This window comes from Coffea arabica, chromosome 7e, assembly GCF_036785885.1.
Source record: "Coffea arabica cultivar ET-39 chromosome 7e, Coffea Arabica ET-39 HiFi, whole genome shotgun sequence".
Lineage (NCBI taxonomy): Eukaryota > Viridiplantae > Streptophyta > Magnoliopsida > Gentianales > Rubiaceae > Coffea > Coffea arabica.
The window spans coordinates 6,074,820-6,094,234 of NC_092323.1; the positions used below are offsets into that span (position 1 = coordinate 6,074,820).

General features: G+C 39.1%; 3 protein-coding genes and 1 pseudogene across 3 annotated transcripts; all 4 read right to left on the bottom strand.

Annotated features, from left to right (window-relative positions):
- Positions 1–39: 39 nt before the first annotated feature.
- Positions 40–2,329, bottom strand: LOC113701925 (xyloglucan galactosyltransferase XLT2). The gene has a single exon (XM_027222835.2). The coding sequence runs from the start codon at positions 2,009–2,011 to the stop codon at positions 416–418; it is 1,596 nt and encodes a 531-aa protein (XP_027078636.1). The 5' UTR covers positions 2,012–2,329; the 3' UTR covers positions 40–415.
- A 2,965-nt stretch (positions 2,330–5,294) lies between these two features.
- On the bottom strand, positions 5,295–7,409 carry LOC113702291 (protein trichome birefringence-like 19). Its single transcript, XM_027223421.2, has 2 exons — positions 6,656–7,409; positions 5,295–6,099 (listed from the first exon to the last, which is right to left on the bottom strand). Exons 1-2 carry the CDS (start codon positions 7,319–7,321, stop codon positions 5,329–5,331), a joined length of 1,437 nt encoding a protein of 478 aa, XP_027079222.1. The 5' UTR covers positions 7,322–7,409; the 3' UTR covers positions 5,295–5,328.
- Positions 7,410–11,341: 3,932 nt separating this feature from the next.
- LOC113700393 (protein DETOXIFICATION 14-like) lies at positions 11,342–12,966 on the bottom strand (annotated as a pseudogene).
- Positions 12,967–16,387: 3,421 nt separating this feature from the next.
- Positions 16,388–18,973, bottom strand: LOC113701028 (xyloglucan galactosyltransferase XLT2). Its single transcript, XM_027221475.2, has one exon. The coding sequence runs from the start codon at positions 18,662–18,664 to the stop codon at positions 16,901–16,903; it is 1,764 nt and encodes a 587-aa protein (XP_027077276.1). The 5' UTR covers positions 18,665–18,973; the 3' UTR covers positions 16,388–16,900.
- Between the last annotated feature and the right edge of the window lie 442 nt (positions 18,974–19,415).

Below are 19,415 nucleotides of genomic sequence, written 5' to 3' on the forward strand. Positions count from 1 at the left end.
CTGCTGTTCGCCATAAGTAAAAATGCTGACATTACAAGATTTGTCAATCTAAAGATATTCTGTTCTACCCCATCTTTTCTATTATAAATATAAATCTAAAACCAAACCAGCAGCCTGCGGTGGCTGAGCTGTGATGTAAGACATCGAAGCTATAACCAGCTCCTTAGTGATTTTATTATCTTTCCGACTCACTACGCCTTGGTTGTGTACGTTATAGAAGACTAAAGTAAAATTCAGAACTAACAGGAGCGACTACCTACTATGGAAGTTCTACCGTCACTGTGAATATTGCAAATCTAAGTAGCAGGATTCAGGTGGTATGGATAATCCCATCCAGGCATGGTTTTCTCTGTTTCTCCTCAACTCCCACTGTATATTTGCACCTGGGGAAACGATAACAGTTCTCAAAGGATCGTTACCTTGTCAGTACATTCTCATCATCTTCGTCATCTTTCCACTCTTCATTCCATATTTTTTCGTACCTGAGCTTTCCCAGAACACCTTCAACGGCAATCTCAAAAGCATCTCCAATACTCTCTGACGGATCTTTAGGCCTAGCATACACAAGACTTGGTACAGTCTCGATCACTTTCTCTCTCATCTTCCTCACCTCCTCTTTGCTATACCCCTCCAACACTTTCCTTATCGACTTCCCTTTCCTCACGTCCTCATGGTCTATGTAGACCGAGTAACTCTTGGGTTTCCCCGGCAAGAACCATTGGTACTGATCATAAGCCGTTCTCTTCCAGAAAAACACCGGGATTGAACCTGCCACCATGCAATCAAAAACCCCTCTCCTCGTATAGCTATCGCCTTTGGGCTGTAAACAGAAATGGGAACTCAAGGAAGCCTTCAACACCACCGACGAACCGTTGTTGCAGGGAGTCAGGGCGCAGTCCACAACATGGCAAGCCGTCGACTCGTTGTAGCAATAACTCAGCAGTAATGACCTAAAATCGTCGTCTAAGCTGCCGTGTGAGGCCCCGATGAACGTGAACAAACTGGTGCGGTTTTGTTTGCGCAGGAAGCTTTGCCATTGGAGGATCTGTTTCTTGGAGTGAGGGTGGAATCCAGTTGGGTAAGGTACGCTGATATCCAGGTCGATCCCGGGGGCTTTCTCCAGGTTGAAGCGCATGACTTTCTCCATCTCCGGCAAGTTGAGGAAGCTGGAGCCCCACTCTCTTCCCGGATCGGATAACCGGCGGAAATCCCATGTGATGCGGCCCAGCGTGATGAAATGATCCGAGCCCTTGTTCTTCTGCCAGTAGGTTTGGTTCTTGACCCACTTGAGGAACATATTGCAATGCCAATCACGCTTGGCAGTGTCGTTGATCCAGAGGTACTTGGCAACCGCCAGTCCAGCGTAGAAGGGCATGTAGAACGCCGTAGCAGACTCTGGCTCCCGAGTTCTGCACCTGTAGTTTAACATGCGGTAGTGAAAGATAAGTTCTAAAGAGAATTGGTTGGTACGGTACCAGGCCGGAACGAAATTATCCGGCAGAATTCCGGCGAGCTCAACGGCGTCTTTGCCGTAGCCGTCGTTGGGACCAATGCCGCATTGCCATCTCCACGGATGAAGATCGTTGCATTCGGAAAGCACCAAGTCCTTGGTGAACATAGAAGGGATGTCGTAGATGTAGACCCTGCCGGACTGGCATTCCGGGTCATCGGGAATGGAAGGCCTGTTGCTGCGTTGGTCACGGACATCACTTTCGGTAGGGAAGCGATGCTGGATAAAATGGGGTTGGTTCGTTGCTGGGGGCTTAGGGGAAAGAGAGAGCGGTGCAGAACGAGTGATGAAAAGAATGAGAGCTTGGACAGAGAGAAAGGCGGCTAAGAGCCAGAATCGAGGGTTGGCAGAGATGTGGGTGTGGAGGAAATTGAAGGTGGTGGCGTTCTTCATGGGAAGGTGGTGTTCAGGGGTTTTGGGTTTCTTTAAATTATGGAGGTCCGACGAATAAGATGATGATGATGATGATGAGATTGGGTTGTTGGAGCAGGCCGGAAGCATTTTTCTTATAAATTTTTTTGGACGTGGTGGTGGGAAAGAAGTGGAAATGTTAGCAGGTATGGGAGCTACTGACTAGGGAGTGATTGAGGGCGGATGTGGGTTCTGATATCGTGAGGGAGGTTTCCACCGACAGAGACAAGGTATAGTTTTATTGGTTCATGCATTTGACGATGCTCTACTACTTTGTCCAGCACACGTTAGTCGTCTAAAACTAAAAGATTTTAGGAAGATTTGGGGGTAAAGTGAAATGAAATGTGCTCATTCACCATTAATTATTCACCAGCAATGTCCCTCTCCCAACACCCCCAGTTTAACCTTCAATCACTACCCAGTGACTATGGTACTAGCAGGGTAAGTTTCCTTATTCGGACTGATATTCTTTTATTAGAAATCGAAGGACTGGTGATTACCCCCTTTTTGTTCTTTTGCTTGGGCAATGAAAGGGAGGGAAGGAAACCCGCCGTAAAGAGCACGCAAGTCTTATCCTTTAGTAGTTATTTATTTATTTTTCTTGTTTTCTCAAATAGTCGTAAAATTTTTCTTAACAAGGGAACTTTAAACGAGGCTCCTCCTCCGAGTTGGTTCGGTTGGCGTTGGGATTGTCTAGTTAGATCTTGGTACCTTGTGGTCAGGTTTGATTCCTTCTGTCGTCTTGTATATTTTTTGGGTCGGGGTGCATATGCGCAGGAAAATTAGTTTGGTAAAAGGTTGGAACACTAGGGTTTGTTTGGATTGGCTTTTATTTCTTCAAATATATTTGTTTACATCATCATTACAATTTTCAATACACCTTTTTACCTTCTCAATTACCTTTTTATCTCACATACATCACATCATAAAAAGTGCTACAGTAAAAATATCTCAAATAACTTACAATCCAAACAAACTAGACTGCCACCCTTGTCATCCATCTCGGGACTAAGTTTGTCCTTTTAAATCATCCGGTTGGTACTATATTTACTATCTCCTGTGCTGGCGCCACAGGATAGGACTTGTACTTGTTTGCAATTCTGTAGCTTCCAACGGATCTGGGGGAAATAGTAACTACTCCTGCTACTACTATAAGAAGTTAATGCACTATTCGAAAAGAAGACTTGACTTCGCCCGGTGGGCGGCGGCTGTGGGTTGACAAAGAAAATTCTGGAGCCCCGCTGATGAAGGCGTGAGTGCGTGGGGTGTTTCCCCTTTGGTCGACTCATTTCCTGAAATTATGGCTTAAAGTTTCCATTACAGATTACACTACCAAAATTCAGGAGGAATTAAAAAAAATTTATTGTACTCCATCTTAAAAAACATCATGGACATGGACGTGGGCTTAAAAATACGTCCTCCTCTTCTCTGATACGCTGTTTGTTCAAAGCATTGAATGTTTACCACTTATCCCCACCACGCTCTTCTTTTCTTTCTTTTTCTGCTTTTGAGGCGCTCTGTATCTTTAACGTGAGTTGGAAAACTTTCATTAAAATGCAGACGAAACATTCAAGTGTGATCTGCCTGAGGAAAAAGTTACCCATGGAGAAATTGTTTTTTGGCTGGAAATGATTTGTCAGAACAGAAAACATAACACCACAGACCAACAGAAGAAGAATATTATTATGTGACGTTCGTTGAAGCACTAATTTAACCAAGCCTTCTGGAGCTTAAAAATTAAAAAAAAAAAAATTGACTTTCAAATGCAAAAGCTCGCGTGTCTTTTCTCTTTCAAATACTGGGTTGTAGCCCTGAGCTGATGATGAAGCCCAACAAAAAAGTCGGCCTCAAATTACGAAGGCTGACCATGGCCCAAAGTTCTCTAACGGGCTTGAGCTAAGTCTGCCCCAATAAGTATACATCTCCTGGTCATTTTTACATTTTTGTGAGCCTTCTGGAACACTGGGCTTTACTCGCCGTCCATTGCCCGCCAAAGCTCTTTTTTCAAAAAAAAAAAAAAAAAAAAAAAAAAATTTTAGCTGACACCAATGCAAAACTGACATTCTTATTAACAGAAAAGTTACGAAGCCCTAGCTGAAACAGCTAACTTATGGGCATGGTACATTGTTCTAGTCGTTGAAATACAAATCGATGAGCGTGTTCGAATATGAGTATTTTTAAATTAATGTGATGTATGTAAAATAAAAAATATATTTATAATAAAAAAATCATGTACGTAAATTTGTGTACCTTGCTATCTTGAAATAGTGCCACGACGCTTTCATGGCCTTTGGAATATTATTTGTAGCACCCCCTCAACGGCAATGTCGCAGGCATCTTTGGCGTCACTGCCCAATCCTTCGCTGGGAAAAGCATACACAAACCTGGGAATAAACTCTCAATTATCTTGTCCCTCATCCTCTTGATATCTTCTTCACTAAAACCCTCCCTCCAGCACTCTCCTTACTGAAGTCCCATCTCTCACCTCTTTCCGGTCTATGAACACAGAAAAGCTCAGGTTTTGAACCATCTTTGGAGTTCCACACCACCAGTTCTTGAACTGGCATTTAGTAGAAAAAGTAAGGAACCTAATTCAAGGATTCCATAAAATCTAATGTGGTTCATGCCTGTAGAATTGGAAATGTCCCAGCTCATTTGCTCGCTAAGTTAGTTTTAAATTTCGAGAACAGATTTGTATGTTGGGATAATTTTCCACCCCCATTATAAAAGCTGCTAAAACTGACATGCATTAATGAAAGTTTTCTTTCCTTAGAAAAAAAAAAAACTGATATGCATTTTTTAACTTTTGAAAACCAAGAGGACTGCCAACATGCGGCGGCATCATACATGCACATACTTCTACACCCCAGGCCAATACCCTATTCACCGCTCTCTCGTCAACAGAGAGGATACTAACAAAAGTTACCATATGTATTTTGCTAATTTTAGATAAGTAAATATACTAAGAAGAAAAAGTTCTAATTACCTGCATATTGTACTTGTGACTCTCATTTATTTCTAATTATTGACGTTTCGTATTTTTACTTTAGAAGTTATTATTCTAGTCAAATTTTAGTAGTTTATTTGTTTAAAACATAGAATAATTATTTAATATTTTCTTAATTACTTTTGAATCTTTGTTTTGGAGTGTTTTAGTATTGTACTACTGGAATCTTTGAAGTAATAACGGCGTTATTCAATGTGTATCCACCGGATTGCCAACTTCGGACAAAGAGAAAGGAAAAAGGGAACCACCCACAGCTTTAAAAAGTAAAGGTAAATGAAAGCATTGATCATAAAATCAAAGGGATCCATATTGGAGTTGTCCAACTTTGAGACCTCAAACTTTAGACATCTTAGATTCAAATATCCCTTCTTTTTTTCATTCAGCGACCGACAGAATGCTGCTAATTACGTAACTCCCTCCTTAATAACTCTAACAAAATATCATTCCACGAGTCGATCGGTCCAGGCAAACACCAATGCACACAATCTCTGGGCAACTCCAACTTCTGACCAGCCAAATGGCCATACACGCTGGGGTGACCATCCGGTCTCAGCAGCATAGCTTTCGTTGCATCAAATAACCTAAACCTCAATCCTGGTTTCCTTCTTCCTTCTTCCTGCGCAATTCTAAGTTCCTCTAATTGGATCTTGTACAACTCTAAATTATATCCCTCTAAGACGGCTTCATTTCTCTTGTAAGGCCTGGTCCTAGGACAGTTTCCACCGCTATCCCAAGTTCCATTTTCAAAGTGTGAGGGGGCAAATGTCCTCAGAAATATTACACTCTTGAAATTTTGCAGGCTATTAATGGCTCTAAATGCTGTTCTCAAAGCCCTTTGATAGCTAAAGTATGCTGTCAAGCGAGTGACATTCTCCTGTGGACAATATTGGCAGCCGACCAAATTGCCCTTTTCGTAGAACATGGTTGGACGGAAGAACCAGTGGCCAGCGGAGATGATAAAGTAGTCATATTCTTCAATTTTGGTCGTCCAATTTTCATCGAACTCGTCAAGATATAGACTAAAAGAGCGGGTCCTGTCCTTGGGACCAGTTACCTCAACTGACCTTACCAAATAAGGAGCCCAAAAGATTGACATTCTAAAATTGTATCCTTGGTACTCCCAGTGCCTGTTCTCATCAGTTGACTTTGAAATTTCTCGAGGATAAAGCACCTGGAAATAACGTGAAAAGATTTAATTTCTCCATCTGATCATAGGGAGAGAAGTTTAATTTACACAAAATCAAATGGGACAACAATAAGTTTCTCTCCCCACCCCACACACACACACACAACAAAAAAAGGGTTTCCTTTTTGGGGGGTGTCTGTGAAACGCACTACATTTTTTTACTTGTAGTGAACTATGATAGCAATGATTTCTTTGATGTATGAAATTAGGTAGCACTTTAGCTTCAATGCTAATTAGGATTTCAGTACTAATACGTGTATATTATGCCAAAGGTGACATTGATGCATTTAATCTCAGTCGTAGAAGAATTCAGGGAAACTAGCAACAACCGATCAAATATTTTGCCTGCTGTCCACCAATCATCGTAAAGCCTCACAAACTTTTCTTTTAATTATTATTTTTATTTCCAGAGATCCTATCTTCTGATATTGATGAAAACAAGATGTAACAATGAGGTGATACTGGTGATCTTGGACAATAAATTAGATCTCGGACAATACGTTGAATTAGCAAATTTTTTTAGAGGTGATAGTTAACTTACACTGGACAAGAGACACATCAATGACTGCAGGTGATTTCTTGCCACGGAGTCTCCGACAAAGGCAATAGACTTTCCCCTGACGAGTTGCAAGAATTGGCGTGGATCGAATATGGGCAGTTCGCAGCCGTCTGGTTTCCACCTCCATTTCAAGAACTCTATGTCAGGCCTTCCATATTTCATGCAATTCTGATGTTCTTGAATTCCATAACAAGAGTTGGTATAGTACGGTGCCTCAGGGTTCGGAACCCACTCCCCTGAGAATAAGTCACAGTATTCTTCTTCTTGTGATCCCCGTGCTTCTATTTCTGCTGACTTTGTAACCTCAACTTCCTCTCCCTTTAGTCTTGGTGGCTCCTCCTCGTCCGCTTTTGTTACTTTTTGGTCCTCTACTTCTGTTTCTCTGTGGTTACAGGGCTCAGAACCATCATGCTCATTACGACATGCCTCCAAAAGGGCACCCGAAGGAGCAGTTGGCTTTACTGGTTCCTCCGCAGAATCAAACTCAGAAGGAAGTTTGGATGCTCTCTTCGTATGGAATTGTGTTGAAGGGGAATAAATGGAGATAACTGATAACAGAATAGTTAGGGCTACAACCGAGGCTATCTTTGGTATTTTTCTTCTAGTTTGATGTTTCCTTAGTGAATGCTCAATGGCTCGGAACTTCATTTTTAAGGAAAACTAATTAAGCCAGAGAAAGAGAGAATGAGGGAGAAGGAGCCACCAAGGAATTACACACAGCAGTAGATCAGATTCAGAAAGAACTTGTAGCCAACATTCCACTCGAGTTTTTAATAACGGCACGTATTGGAAGTGCCTCCACAAAACCAAATACAAATAATAAAACACGTATTAGCATGTGAGAGTTGGAGGTTTTTCTTACGCAGAGCATGTGAGACATAAGGAGCAGAAAACTGCAGAGCAGTGCAATTCATAGTTATTTTCTCTGATTACACCCAGAAACAACAGTACAAGAAATAATTTTAGTAATGGAAGTTCTGCATTGACTCTGGCACAGTTGCGTATAGATTAATACTGTACTTTAAAGTTGAAACTAGGAAATGATAAAGAATGCCTCGTATGCAGTGAATTCAGATCTGAATAAAAACTGGAAAATTGTGGACTATGGACTGTGGAGCCATTATGTTTTCTTGGTATTAACAGTTGATGTTACTGCAACTGAAAGTATCACCAGCTTAACTCAAGCATCAATGTATACAAAGTTAAGAACATGATTGCTACAACTTCAACGACTCCTCTTTTTTTCTTAACTTTTTTTTTTTTTAACTAACATATTGTACAACTCGGTAAACAAGCTTGGGCATCTTTTCAATGCTGAAACATGATAAAAGGGTTAGCTAAATGACCTATTTGTTAGTGGCGAAACATGGAAGAATTTAATGGTTAGATTTGAAAATTCCGAGTATCAGTTCCATGGTGAGAATATAACCGTACGAACAAAAAGCCAATTTAATCTGTCAGCAGGTTAGTATAACAGTCTTTAGATGTTACTTAATGGTTAGTAACAAAGAGTCATGCAAGATGAGCAATGATTAATGGAAGTCTTTAGATGTTTCTTTCAATTATGAACAGAATCGATGCACATGCACATGCACATGCGCATAGAAAGTCAAATTTTAGTAGTTTAGTTATTTAAAATATGCAATAATTATTTAGTAGTTTCTTAATTACTAATTAGGCTTTGTTTGGATCTCCTGTTTTTGGAGTGTTTTTCAAAAACTAGTTTTTCAAATACAATAAAAGTTACAATAAAGTACTCTAAAAGATAATCTAAAAATTAGTTTAAATTTTTTTTAAAATTTTACCAAATATCTCATAATAAAGTGCCAATAAAAAATATTTCAAAACATTTTCTAAAAATATTTCAAAATATACTCTAAAAACTCTGCTACAGCAAAGTTTTTCAAAAACACCCCCAAACAGCTAATCTAAAAACTCTGCTACACCAAAGTTATAGGGTATTTTAGTGTTGTATTAATGAGGTGAGAAGAGTGAGACAGAAAAATATTTTAGTGTTGTACTCTATAAGTCTTTGTTATAGGGTATTTTAGTGTTGTATTAATGAGGTGAGAAGAGTGAGACAGAAAAAAATTATTATGAAATGCTAGTAAGAGTTTCCATTGTTTATAAAGGTAATTTTGCTTTTTATATGTGCCAAATATGCTTTCATTATGTACTTTTTATATGCTAGCAGTATTGTAAAATTAAATTTCCGCAAAACTAGGCAGTAAGCACTAATTGTCATCAACTAAAAGACTAGGAGTATTACTAAACGACTTCCAAAATATCACAAAACAATAAATGTCCTTCAAGTATAACCAGGGTCCATATAAATTACTACATATTTTCTATAGATATTTTTGAAAAATTCTACTGTAACCTTTGGTGCGTTGCAGTTTACTACTAAAAATGCACTCAAGATCATCATCCAACCCCCACTTTCTTTGTCAACTTTGTGAAATCAGAGTTTTGGTACTTAGTGTACCACTCATATCAACACTAACAACAAAAACGTTTGACATGAATATTTCTTCCCTCTGTTTTACTGTACTTTTTTCCCCAGCGAGGACCCTGTTAAGCTAGCTTAAGTATCGAATGTATATTCAACACTTCAATCAAGAGGGAATGCTTTGAAAAGATAAGGAAATAAAAAGAAAAAAGAAAATGGCACTTGGGCATTTTAAGTACCTATTTTAATTGGCTAACCAAGAATTTTAAAAAATAAAAAAATAAAGGCTTTCGTATCCTTGGTCCCTAAAAAGGAAGCTTCAGCCAAATGTACTCAAAACTTTTTCCATTATTCTTGGATTTCCTTTTTGAATAAAGGACGTATTGATCACTTAACTGTAGATCATGACCAATGACATCCGCAGTTAACAACATATTGGTTTACTCGACAGATGAGGGGAAAAAAAAGAAAAGAAAAATGCTCTAGAAAACGTCTAGAGAAAGGGAGGGCGAAGTAAACACACTACTATTAACGACCGCAAAAGTTACATCCATTTGTCTTAGTGGAATTATCTCTTTGGTACTGCCATGGCTGGCCAAATGTGGCAACTCTTTCTGTAAAATGAATTGCAGAAGGTATAGGCAAATATAAACTCGTCCAAAACTTAAGTTGAAGCTAAATTTTGTTAGCTTGAATTTGTAAGGGACGCAAAATTAACATTTTAAAAGTAAATGACTAAAAAATTCGTTTAGCAAAATATAAGATACGTTTTTCCCACAAAATAACACAATAGTTTAGCAAGTGTATATGGTTAGTCAACGATTGGGATGGGCCTAATGGTTAGAGGAAGGCTTTAGCATTCTCTCTACTGTTAGATTCAGAATTCGAATTATGTATTTGATAGTTGGGCACCCAATAGCAAGAGCAGAGCACTTAGAGTTCATTTCACTGATAGATTCAGGATTCGAATCATGTACCTGACGTTTAGAGTGGAAAGGATATAAGGAGAGGTGGTAGAACTCAGATGTTAAAATTAAATATACTTTTGAGTGGAAAGTATGTGAAGAGAGAGAGAGAGAAGAATTCAGGTATTAAAATATCTATTTAAATCTATCTTTATCGGATTTTTTTTTTAACTTGCAGGCATATGAAGTACTCAGTTTGGTTGAGTGGTGGATCGATTGTGAAGTCTACATATAAAAAGGAACGAGGTCCTACAATACAGATTTAAAAAAAAAAAAAAAAAGAAGATAGTAAAGTGGTTTGACTCGATAATATTTGTTGCCAATCTTTACCTTTTTGTTACACTTTTACAGTTTTATTCATTCAATTCAATATGCCATCAAATTTGTCTAGTTCCTGCCCTCATTTTCTTTTAAAAATTCTGCATGTCCATTTTTCACGATGAATACTTACATGCTTTGAACAAGCTTTAACACGTCGATAATGGCAGTAACATTCCAATACTTCAAAACACCCATTATTTCTAAGGAATGTGAACAAGCCTAACAAATGAAACTGGAGGCCAATTCCTTTAAACTGGAGGACAAAACCCAGCACTATGGCCACTGGAATGATATACCCCAACGTTGACATTTGCCCCTAAATGCTGCCACCCACTTCCTTCCTCTTGCAATTCCTGAATCGACAGAGAAACTATCAGGTTGTGTGCTTGATTATTGATCAAACCTTAACATAAAAGAAACAAGACAAGGCAAACCAGAAAGTGCTCCTTGAACGCCATCTATGACAACCAAAAGACACACCAGCGGAGTGAGCTCCTTGACTACTTCCTTCGCATCGCTTAATGCATATCCCAGAAAATGACGGCGGCAGAGGAGACTTGTTGCTGCAATGCTCACTTCTGCAATCGAAAATGCAATCGCTACCCAGACAGCAACTCGAGCTGCCTCTGGATTCTTAGCTCCCAGTTCATTTGAAACTCGAGTGCTACGAAAACAAAAGAGTTGGGTCGATGTATTCTTTTTCTGAGGGCAATAACTCTGTATACAGAACTAAAATTAGAGCTGGAGGGAATCAAGGCAAACCTTGCAGCAGCACAACAAAGAGAGTACGCTACATAGTAATGCAACGAAGTAATCGAGTGGCTGTTGGATCATTGGAAGGAGAACTAAGCATTAGTATCGAAAAAACTGGAGCTTCAATACTAACTAAATATAGGATAAATGTACTTCTAAAATGCGGAAAAATACCATATCGAAATCACTGTAGCTTCAAATGGGACATTTGACAGAAGTCCAGAAGGTAAAGCCAGTACTTCAAACTTCCACCATTCAAGACTGTAATCATCATGATAGTATTATAATCCATAAAAGATGATCAGGAACAATTTCTGCTCCTGGGAAGAAGGATCCAGAGAGTTACCATACCGTGACCGCTGAAGGGATAGCAACTTTGATGAACTCTCCCATGCTTAAGAAAGCATCTGTTGAGAAAGAAATACGGGTCTTTTCACATATAAAACAAGCAATATGACATTAAACCAATAGGATAACCCAAGTGCCAAGGCAGCTCCAGTATTCCCCAGTTTCAAGTAGAACACGAAAGCCCAACAAACAGGCAAATGGAAACATAGTGCTGCAACTGAACTTAAGACCAGTGGGAGGATCAAATTCTGAGTCTGCAAGTAGCGAATCAGCGCTTGGAGAACAGCATAAGGAAATAATGCAGGAATGAGCCAAAATGCATATCCGCTAGCTTCGGCTGAAATCAAATGGTTTTGACCAGTGAAGATCAGTAGTTTGTCCAATAAGAGCCACAGTAGTGATATTGGTATGCAGACCATGATTAGAGATATGATGGCACCATAAGTATTCATCCCTAGCTTGTGGTAAAGCCCTGCTCCACCAGCTTGGCCACAGAGAGATTCCAATGCACTAGCCATTCCAAACTGCGTGGAAATCAATCGACTGTTGGATTAGCTCTGATACGATTTGCGCAAAAATCACAATTTCATAATGTAGAGTTGTGCAATAATTTAATTGTGACAATTGCATGGTTGCTTCTAATCTCATGTGAAAGATTGCGAGTTATAAGGAAATCATAGACAAGGGAACCACAATTTAGCTACATCAATGGTGGGATCCAGGTGCAAAGGGTACCTGCTTAAAATCATTTTACCAAAAGCTGTTAATAATCTCATCAGATTTAGCATTACAACAGAACCACTAAATTAAGCTTATAATCTACTAGCCTCCTGGACAAATGCCTACGCATTCTAATTCAAATTCAAAACAAGCCTTTACGAGTAATATCTTTATGAAAAACATCAGAAAAAACTAACAAACGACGCTGCATTAATACAGGATTACTTTAAAAGATTACTAATATTGCTACAGAAACCGATAGCTCTGGAAGATATCATAAGGAAAGAAGATATTACAAGGAGAGTGAAGCCGGTGACATCGGTAAGGTAAGTAGCAATTGATGTGCCAGAGAAGGAGTCTTCACCAAAATGTCCAACCATGATCATCGATGCAATCCGGGAGAAGTGCTGTGAAGCTGTCACCACCACCAAGGGCTATGCTATGCTGCCAAACATCTTCAATTCTTGGAGAAATAAATCCCATCTTGGAACCACCCTTTTCCTCTGTGCCATATCTCCAAGCAGCGGTTCTTCCATTCTCCAATGTATTCTTGCACTTGCAGTGACTTTTTTCAATCTGGTCTGTCAAAGAGACAGAGTGTGGCTTTCACTTGTACATTTACTTATACGTTGAACTAACACAGTGGATTCCGAAGAAGTTTATGAGTTATGATAGGTTGATGGGGTATTGAACTTGAACCACACTCTGTTGTCAGAGCAGGGGGAAGCAACAAAAGAAATTGTACAACTAGTTAGCTACTTAGCTCCCCATCGCTGGTTAGCTAACGTGCATGTGCCGGACTTGGAGCCAACCCTCGCAGTTGACTTTGAATAGCGTAGACAATTAATGTTGTGAGATTAAGAAAAAAACAAAGGTAAATAAAATACTAGGATAATTTAAGAAACCTCCCTTGGAAGTCGTTTTGACAAATTCAAGGAGCTCCTTTGAGGTTTTTATAATTACAGTTAACTCTCTTCATTAAATAAAATGACTAAAGCAACAATTATATACATCACTGGAAAGTAAAACAAAGGCTAAAGCCAACGGAACAATTTAAAGCAACTCCCTCTCCTTTCTTTTGGTTCGTTGCCTCCAATTTTTCCCCACCAAAGTTCACCCCCTAACTTTCCTCTTCCTTTCTATCCCTTTATTTCTTATTCATTAAGCACCTATACCTTATTTTTTGCCAAGCACCTAACCCTAGAATATACTAAAATTTGTGATTTATTTCTATACACACCCAATTTCATATGTAGTGCCATTGATTTATGGTTTATAGTATTTTATTGACAGAATCTTTAATTGGTGAGGCATAGATAATAAGCAAAAAGAAAAGAAAACTAGAATGGAAATCCAGGCAGGAAAAGAGGGCTAGGGTGAAGAAAGGGCAAGAGGTTAGGCATGAATTCATGAAGATTTTTGTTGCATGAGATGAGAAGTAAGAGGATTATCAATCAATCCTTGCAGCTTGGATAGTTATAGGAAGCAACAAGTATTATTATTAGGGAGAAGTGGACCAGGGAGAAAAGCAGTGGCTTTTTCCAAGTTTCCGTGTTCAAGAAAGGAGTCCTTTGAGTTTTCCAAGGAAGGAAAACTTGGAAAGAGGCCAATTTGATGGTTGTGGAGCCAGAGTTTGTTTGGATAAGAATTTATTTGGATGATTTATTTGATCCAGTTACTGTAGCACTTTTTATGATGTGATGTATGTGAGATAAAAAGGTGATTGGGAAGATAAAAAGGTAATTGGGATTTGTGAGAATAAATTTTGCAAACCAAATACTCTCTATCCAAACAAACTCACTCGTGATGCTGATGGAGAGGGATTGTAGAATAGACTTGATGATCTAATGATTTCGTTGCAGTTTTGGGAAGCAAAAGAGGTGGTGAATTTGTTGGGGAAATATATGACTAGAAAAATAATTAACACAAGGGATTTTTTAGGACATTCATAATTCTTTCTTATGTTTTGTTACTTAAATAGTGAAAGCAAGGGGGTAATTGTAATTATGCAAATCTTAGGGGAGCTCCTTGAAATTATCGGAAATCTCAAGGGAAATTTCTGATATTATCCTAAAACACTGCTAGCATAGTACCATACGATACACAATAGATTAAACAATTTGGCAAAGTAAGCCTTGTGTGCCCATTTTGGCTTCGATTCTCTTTTCTCTCGTTTTCTTCAGCAAGCAAAATTTTCCCTCTACCATCACGTTTAGGAGAAATGTTGATTAATCAAATTGGCAGCGTCTGTAGGCGAGAAACGAAAAAATTTTGCATTGTTCAGATTGTTTGTTGACACTAGTTTATGAATTCAGTTAGCATAGGCAAGGTATATACGGATGCTATAAAATTTTAGATTTAGTGCTCCACGTGGCTTAAATGAGGAGTATGAAACCCAAATCGCAAGTATAACGGCCACAAAATAAAAGAAAGAAACCATCATCCTTTCCAAAGTCTTTGACGTCTTTGACCTCTGACCCAAAGAAAGTTTCTGTCCCAAAACTAATTAGCATATATACACGAGATATTGAGAGGGAAACTGCAAAATTCAAGAAGAAGTACTGAGCTGCAGAGTAGGACTAGCTCCCGAGAATTTATACCAATCAGCTCTTCACAAAGATTAAGTAGAGGGCTAGAAGAAATCAAGGAGGAGAAGCCAACTCTTTTCATTAAATTATATACTTAAGAGCGTCGGTAAAATGATGATTAATTAAGTTCGACAAATGTATTTGTTCATTGCGTAGGTTAACGGATTGAAGGGTGTCAAATAAGAAGGCCAGGAAATTTGACAAAAGGAGGGGAAAAGATTTAATTCAGTTATATAAATTGTCTTGAGTTGCCATGGATAGCAAATTTGTCTAAGGAATAAAGTTTAAAATTTTACATACTTCTTAACGGTGAAAAACAATTCAAATGGTAAAAAATAATGAGAAAACATCTTAAAATGCATGATTTTATGTTTCATTTGATAATTCCTTGTTTTACAAGTCTAAAAAGTTATAAACAGGACATTAGTTGAAATACGTTCTCAAGAGAATCTACCGTCAAGAGAGTCTAATAGAAATCTGGTATTTCTTTTATTATTTGAAGTATTAATAATATTGTGTATTATTTATTTCTTCTCTTGTACATATATTTTGAATGATTAATTTATCCCTTGAATTTATAACCCTACACGTAATTTATTATTGAAACCTTAAATTTAGATTCTACATGGGGTACATATGATACAAGGATACCGCGAAATGTTGCACACTAAGGATTTTCAATTTCATGAAATTAGTCTTGTGGTCATTTTGTTTGTTTCTGTGACTTAATCATGGCGGCCAATTGCCTCAGTGTAAATCCACCATTGTCCATCTGCGCACCGGCCCCCCTCCTTTTGACAAACCCAAGGCATCACTATTGCCGCCGCCGCCACGACGCATCCACACCATAGCTCGGACTAGGAGAACTACCATCTCTTCAGCCGCCACGCCATGCATGACTTCGACTTCGAGCAATATTTGTTCAATACTATGAAATATAAATGTGTCATATTAGTAGGCTTTATATATCTAATGCTATTTAGAATCTTTTATTACAGTGTCTACATAGCATGCCTTTCATCTCTGTAAAAAACAAGAGAGAAAAACTAGACATTGTTTGAGTCTTGAAAATTAATCTAATCGATCGTTAATTTAATATTCAAAAAAGAATCAAATAATATCTACGTACAACTCGCACTAACAATTAATGTCCTTCAAGTTGGTGTACAAATATCGCACATGTGACATGCCCAACTAATTAGATGAATTGTTAAAAATTCTTGCTGAAAAATTCTTGTTGGGACAGCCTTCATAAGCCAATTAATGTTATCATCTTATCCTCAAGATTTTTATATGTGTGGATCAATTTCGATATACATTGGTCAAATGGGTTATAACCATATTAAAACGTTTATTAATCTTAAAGAATTCAATACATTGGTTAGGAGAGACCACAAAAGGAGGTAAAGATGCGCTAGCTTGTAGCTTGTACCACCTAACCATATTTATGCTTTATTAAGTTAAGAAGACAAATGTTATTATTCTCACGACGCAAAGTTGTCTTGCATAATTAGCCAAAGAAAAAAGTGTTAGAAGGTGATTATAATGGTGAGGTGCGAAAATGACAAGGTGCTTAAAGGTGATTGATTGTGATGTCCTGTACACTCGCCGTCCATTGTCTGCCACATTGTTCTGATCGTTGAAATACAAATAGATATTTCAGGCTACGCTTTCTATCATTTTCCATTCGGTGTACCACTACCATCCTCTTGTTCTAAACTCTTTTCCGCCTTAGTCTTAATAATCCTAAAGGATAAAACACAGCAGACCAAGGAGACAGGGCAAACGACAGTAGAATGACGATAGAAGTAATTTCCTACACAGAAAAAACAAAAATAAAAAGATCAAAAAGTTGAACAAATCAAGATGGCACTCCGGTTGGTGACTGTTGAAGACCGGCGGAGTTGAGCGTCTTTTTACGTTTCATCTCTGATCCTCTGCGCATCAATGAATGTCTACTGAACTGAAAGACGTTTCTAGCAAACTATCCCACCAAGTCCTTAGTAACAGAAAGGAAAATCCAATTCTCCCGTCGAAACCAAAAACTGATAATGAAATCTCTGTCAAATTCCCTACGCTTCATTCATTGTCCCTGATATACTGTTCCGCCATGAAGCTTGGTTTTTTGGACTATTTTTTGTAGAACTCCCTCAACAGTTGTGTCGAAGGCATCTTTGGCATCATTCCCCAACCCTTCGCTAGGAAAAGCATACACAAACCTGGGAATAAGCTCAATTACCTTGTCCCTCATCCTCTTGATATCTTCCTTCCTAAAACCCTCCAACACTCTTCTTACTGAAGTCCCATTTCTGACCTCTTTCCGGTCTATGAACACCGAATAGCTCTCCGGCTCGCCCGACAAGAACATCTCGTGCTGTCCCCGGAAACTGCCTTCCCAGAAAAACACCGGTATCGAACCGGACAACATGCAGTCGAACGTGGACTTCCTGGTATCCGAGTCACCCCTCGGCTGCAAGCAGAAGTCCGAGTGCAACAACGCTTCAAGAATCGTAGAAGAGCCATCGGAGCACGGGGTCTTGTCACAGTCCACGAGTTTGCACGCGTCCGCCTCGTTGCGACAATGATCCAATAGCAGAGTCCTAAAGTCGTTCTTGACCTTTCGACGCTTTGCTCCTACAAACGTGAATAGGCTCGTCCGGTTACGACTCCCCGCGAATTGCTGCCATTGCTCAATCTCAGGAGCGGACCTGGGATGGAATCCCGTAGGATACGGATAGCTGATTTCCAGGGGGTCCCACCGGTGTCGTTCAACTGTCAGCCGTAACATATTTTTCATCAAGGGCATGAGAAGAAACCTGGTACCCCAGTCGTCGTCGGTTTTCCGTCTGAAATCCCACGTCATCCTCCCCAGCACGAGAAAATGATCCGAGCCGTTGGATCGCTTCCAGTAAGGTTGCTCCTTAACCCACTCGAGGAATCTCTCGCAGGGATAATCGCGCTCTGATGCTGTGTAGTTGGTGAATAGATACTTGGAAACCGCTAGTCCAGCATAAAAGGGGACGTAGAAAGCCGTAGCGGATTCTGGCTCCATGGTTCTGCACTTGTAGTTTGACATCCGAGTGTGGTAGATGATCTCACCGGAGAACATGTCCGTCCACCACCATGATGGGGCGAGCTCCTGAGGGACAGTTCCCGCCAGGGTGGCAGCGGCGTTTGGGCCAAATCCATTGTTGGAGACCGCAGGGCATTTGGATTTCCAAGGATCTAAATCGTGACAATTGATCACTAGTTCCTTGTTAAAGATGGGAGGAAGGTCGTATGCGTAAACCTTTCCGTATTTGCATTGTTCATGGTTATCATCTTGATCAGAAGGAGAAGCAAGCTGGTGACCTTCGATGGCTTGTTCTAGTGGTACTTGTTTCGTATTGTTATCACCATCTTCATGATCAGGAGGAGAACCCAGCTGGTGACTAACGTCATCTTTTGGTTTGTTCCCGTCCTCAACAACTTCTTCCTGTGGTTGTTGTTTGGGTTGCTGTTGTTCTTGTACCACTACTTGTTCTTGTTGAATTTTATCATCATCAAGAGGAAGATCCAGCTGCTGAATGACCTGTGGCTGCTGCTGTTGTTCTTGTTGTAGATGGGTGGGCGGATATTGCTCATGTATCGGAGGAGGACTAGGACCACCACGAGTGGTGAGGAGGACTAGGAGGATAGAAAACTGGAAAAGAATGATCATAAGAAGCCATGCACAGTGGTAGAAAGAAACATAAGATTTCACCGATCTGAAAGTGTTTTTCAAATTAATGGTGGTCTTCTTCATAGGGTGACTGTCAAGAATATTATGGCCTTTAACCGTTGATGAGGATTTGGAAAAGGGATTCATTCTGCCCGCCCCCGATCAATTAGAGTGGCTTGGCTTGATCTCTAGTACTGTTGCAGATGTATACATATGCAGGGATGCCCGAATATAATCTTTCTTTGCTTCATGTGTTAATTATATGTAGCTGGGTAAAGCACTACAACTTCAATCATCATGATGTAGGGTCACTTCTTGTTAGATTTTGTTTTTAACAACCTTTTGCTGTTAGAATATTTGTCCTTACATATTGTTTTATTTGTGTGCGTAATGTACAGGAGTACATAACTATTTTAAAATTGTATAGTATATTTTAAATCTTCAAAGCCAATTAATCATAAACAGGTACGTGCTTTGCTAGGAATCTCTTTTGTTTAGGGGTGGCAGCAGTCAAGGTAAGGTCCGATATCCGAAGGTTAATCCAATTAAACGATTGAGGGGTAATCCATTAAGATTTGATATTGACGAGCGCTTGACAACAAACAATCGGACAGGATTTGATAAGAGAACCCTAGGAACTCAATGTATACATACATATATATATATATATATATATATATATATATACATAAACGTAAACACACATATACGTATACGTAAAAACACATGCCTCAACGTTATAGTCCAATGAAATATAATTTTAACTCTATTGAAATTTAAAGTAATGTGTTAATTTAACATGTATATATGAATTATAGTTTGATGATAATTAATACCCTTTTTTTGAATTATTTAGATTAACGGGTAAAGGGTATCCAATCTATAATCCAAACCAGAA

Coding starts and splice junctions, on each gene's coding strand:
- LOC113701028 (XM_027221475.2), bottom strand. CDS start 18,664: ATGAATCCCTTTTCCAAATCCTCATCAACGGTTAAAGGCCATAATATT.
- LOC113702291 (XM_027223421.2), bottom strand. CDS start 7,321: ATGAAGTTCCGAGCCATTGAGCATTCACTAAGGAAACATCAAACTAGA. Junction 6,100..6,655: donor TGATGTGTCTCTTGTCCAGT/GTAAGTTAACTA, acceptor CGTTATTTCCAG/GTGCTTTATCCTCGAGAAAT.
- LOC113701925 (XM_027222835.2), bottom strand. CDS start 2,011: ATGCTTCCGGCCTGCTCCAACAACCCAATCTCATCATCATCATCATCA.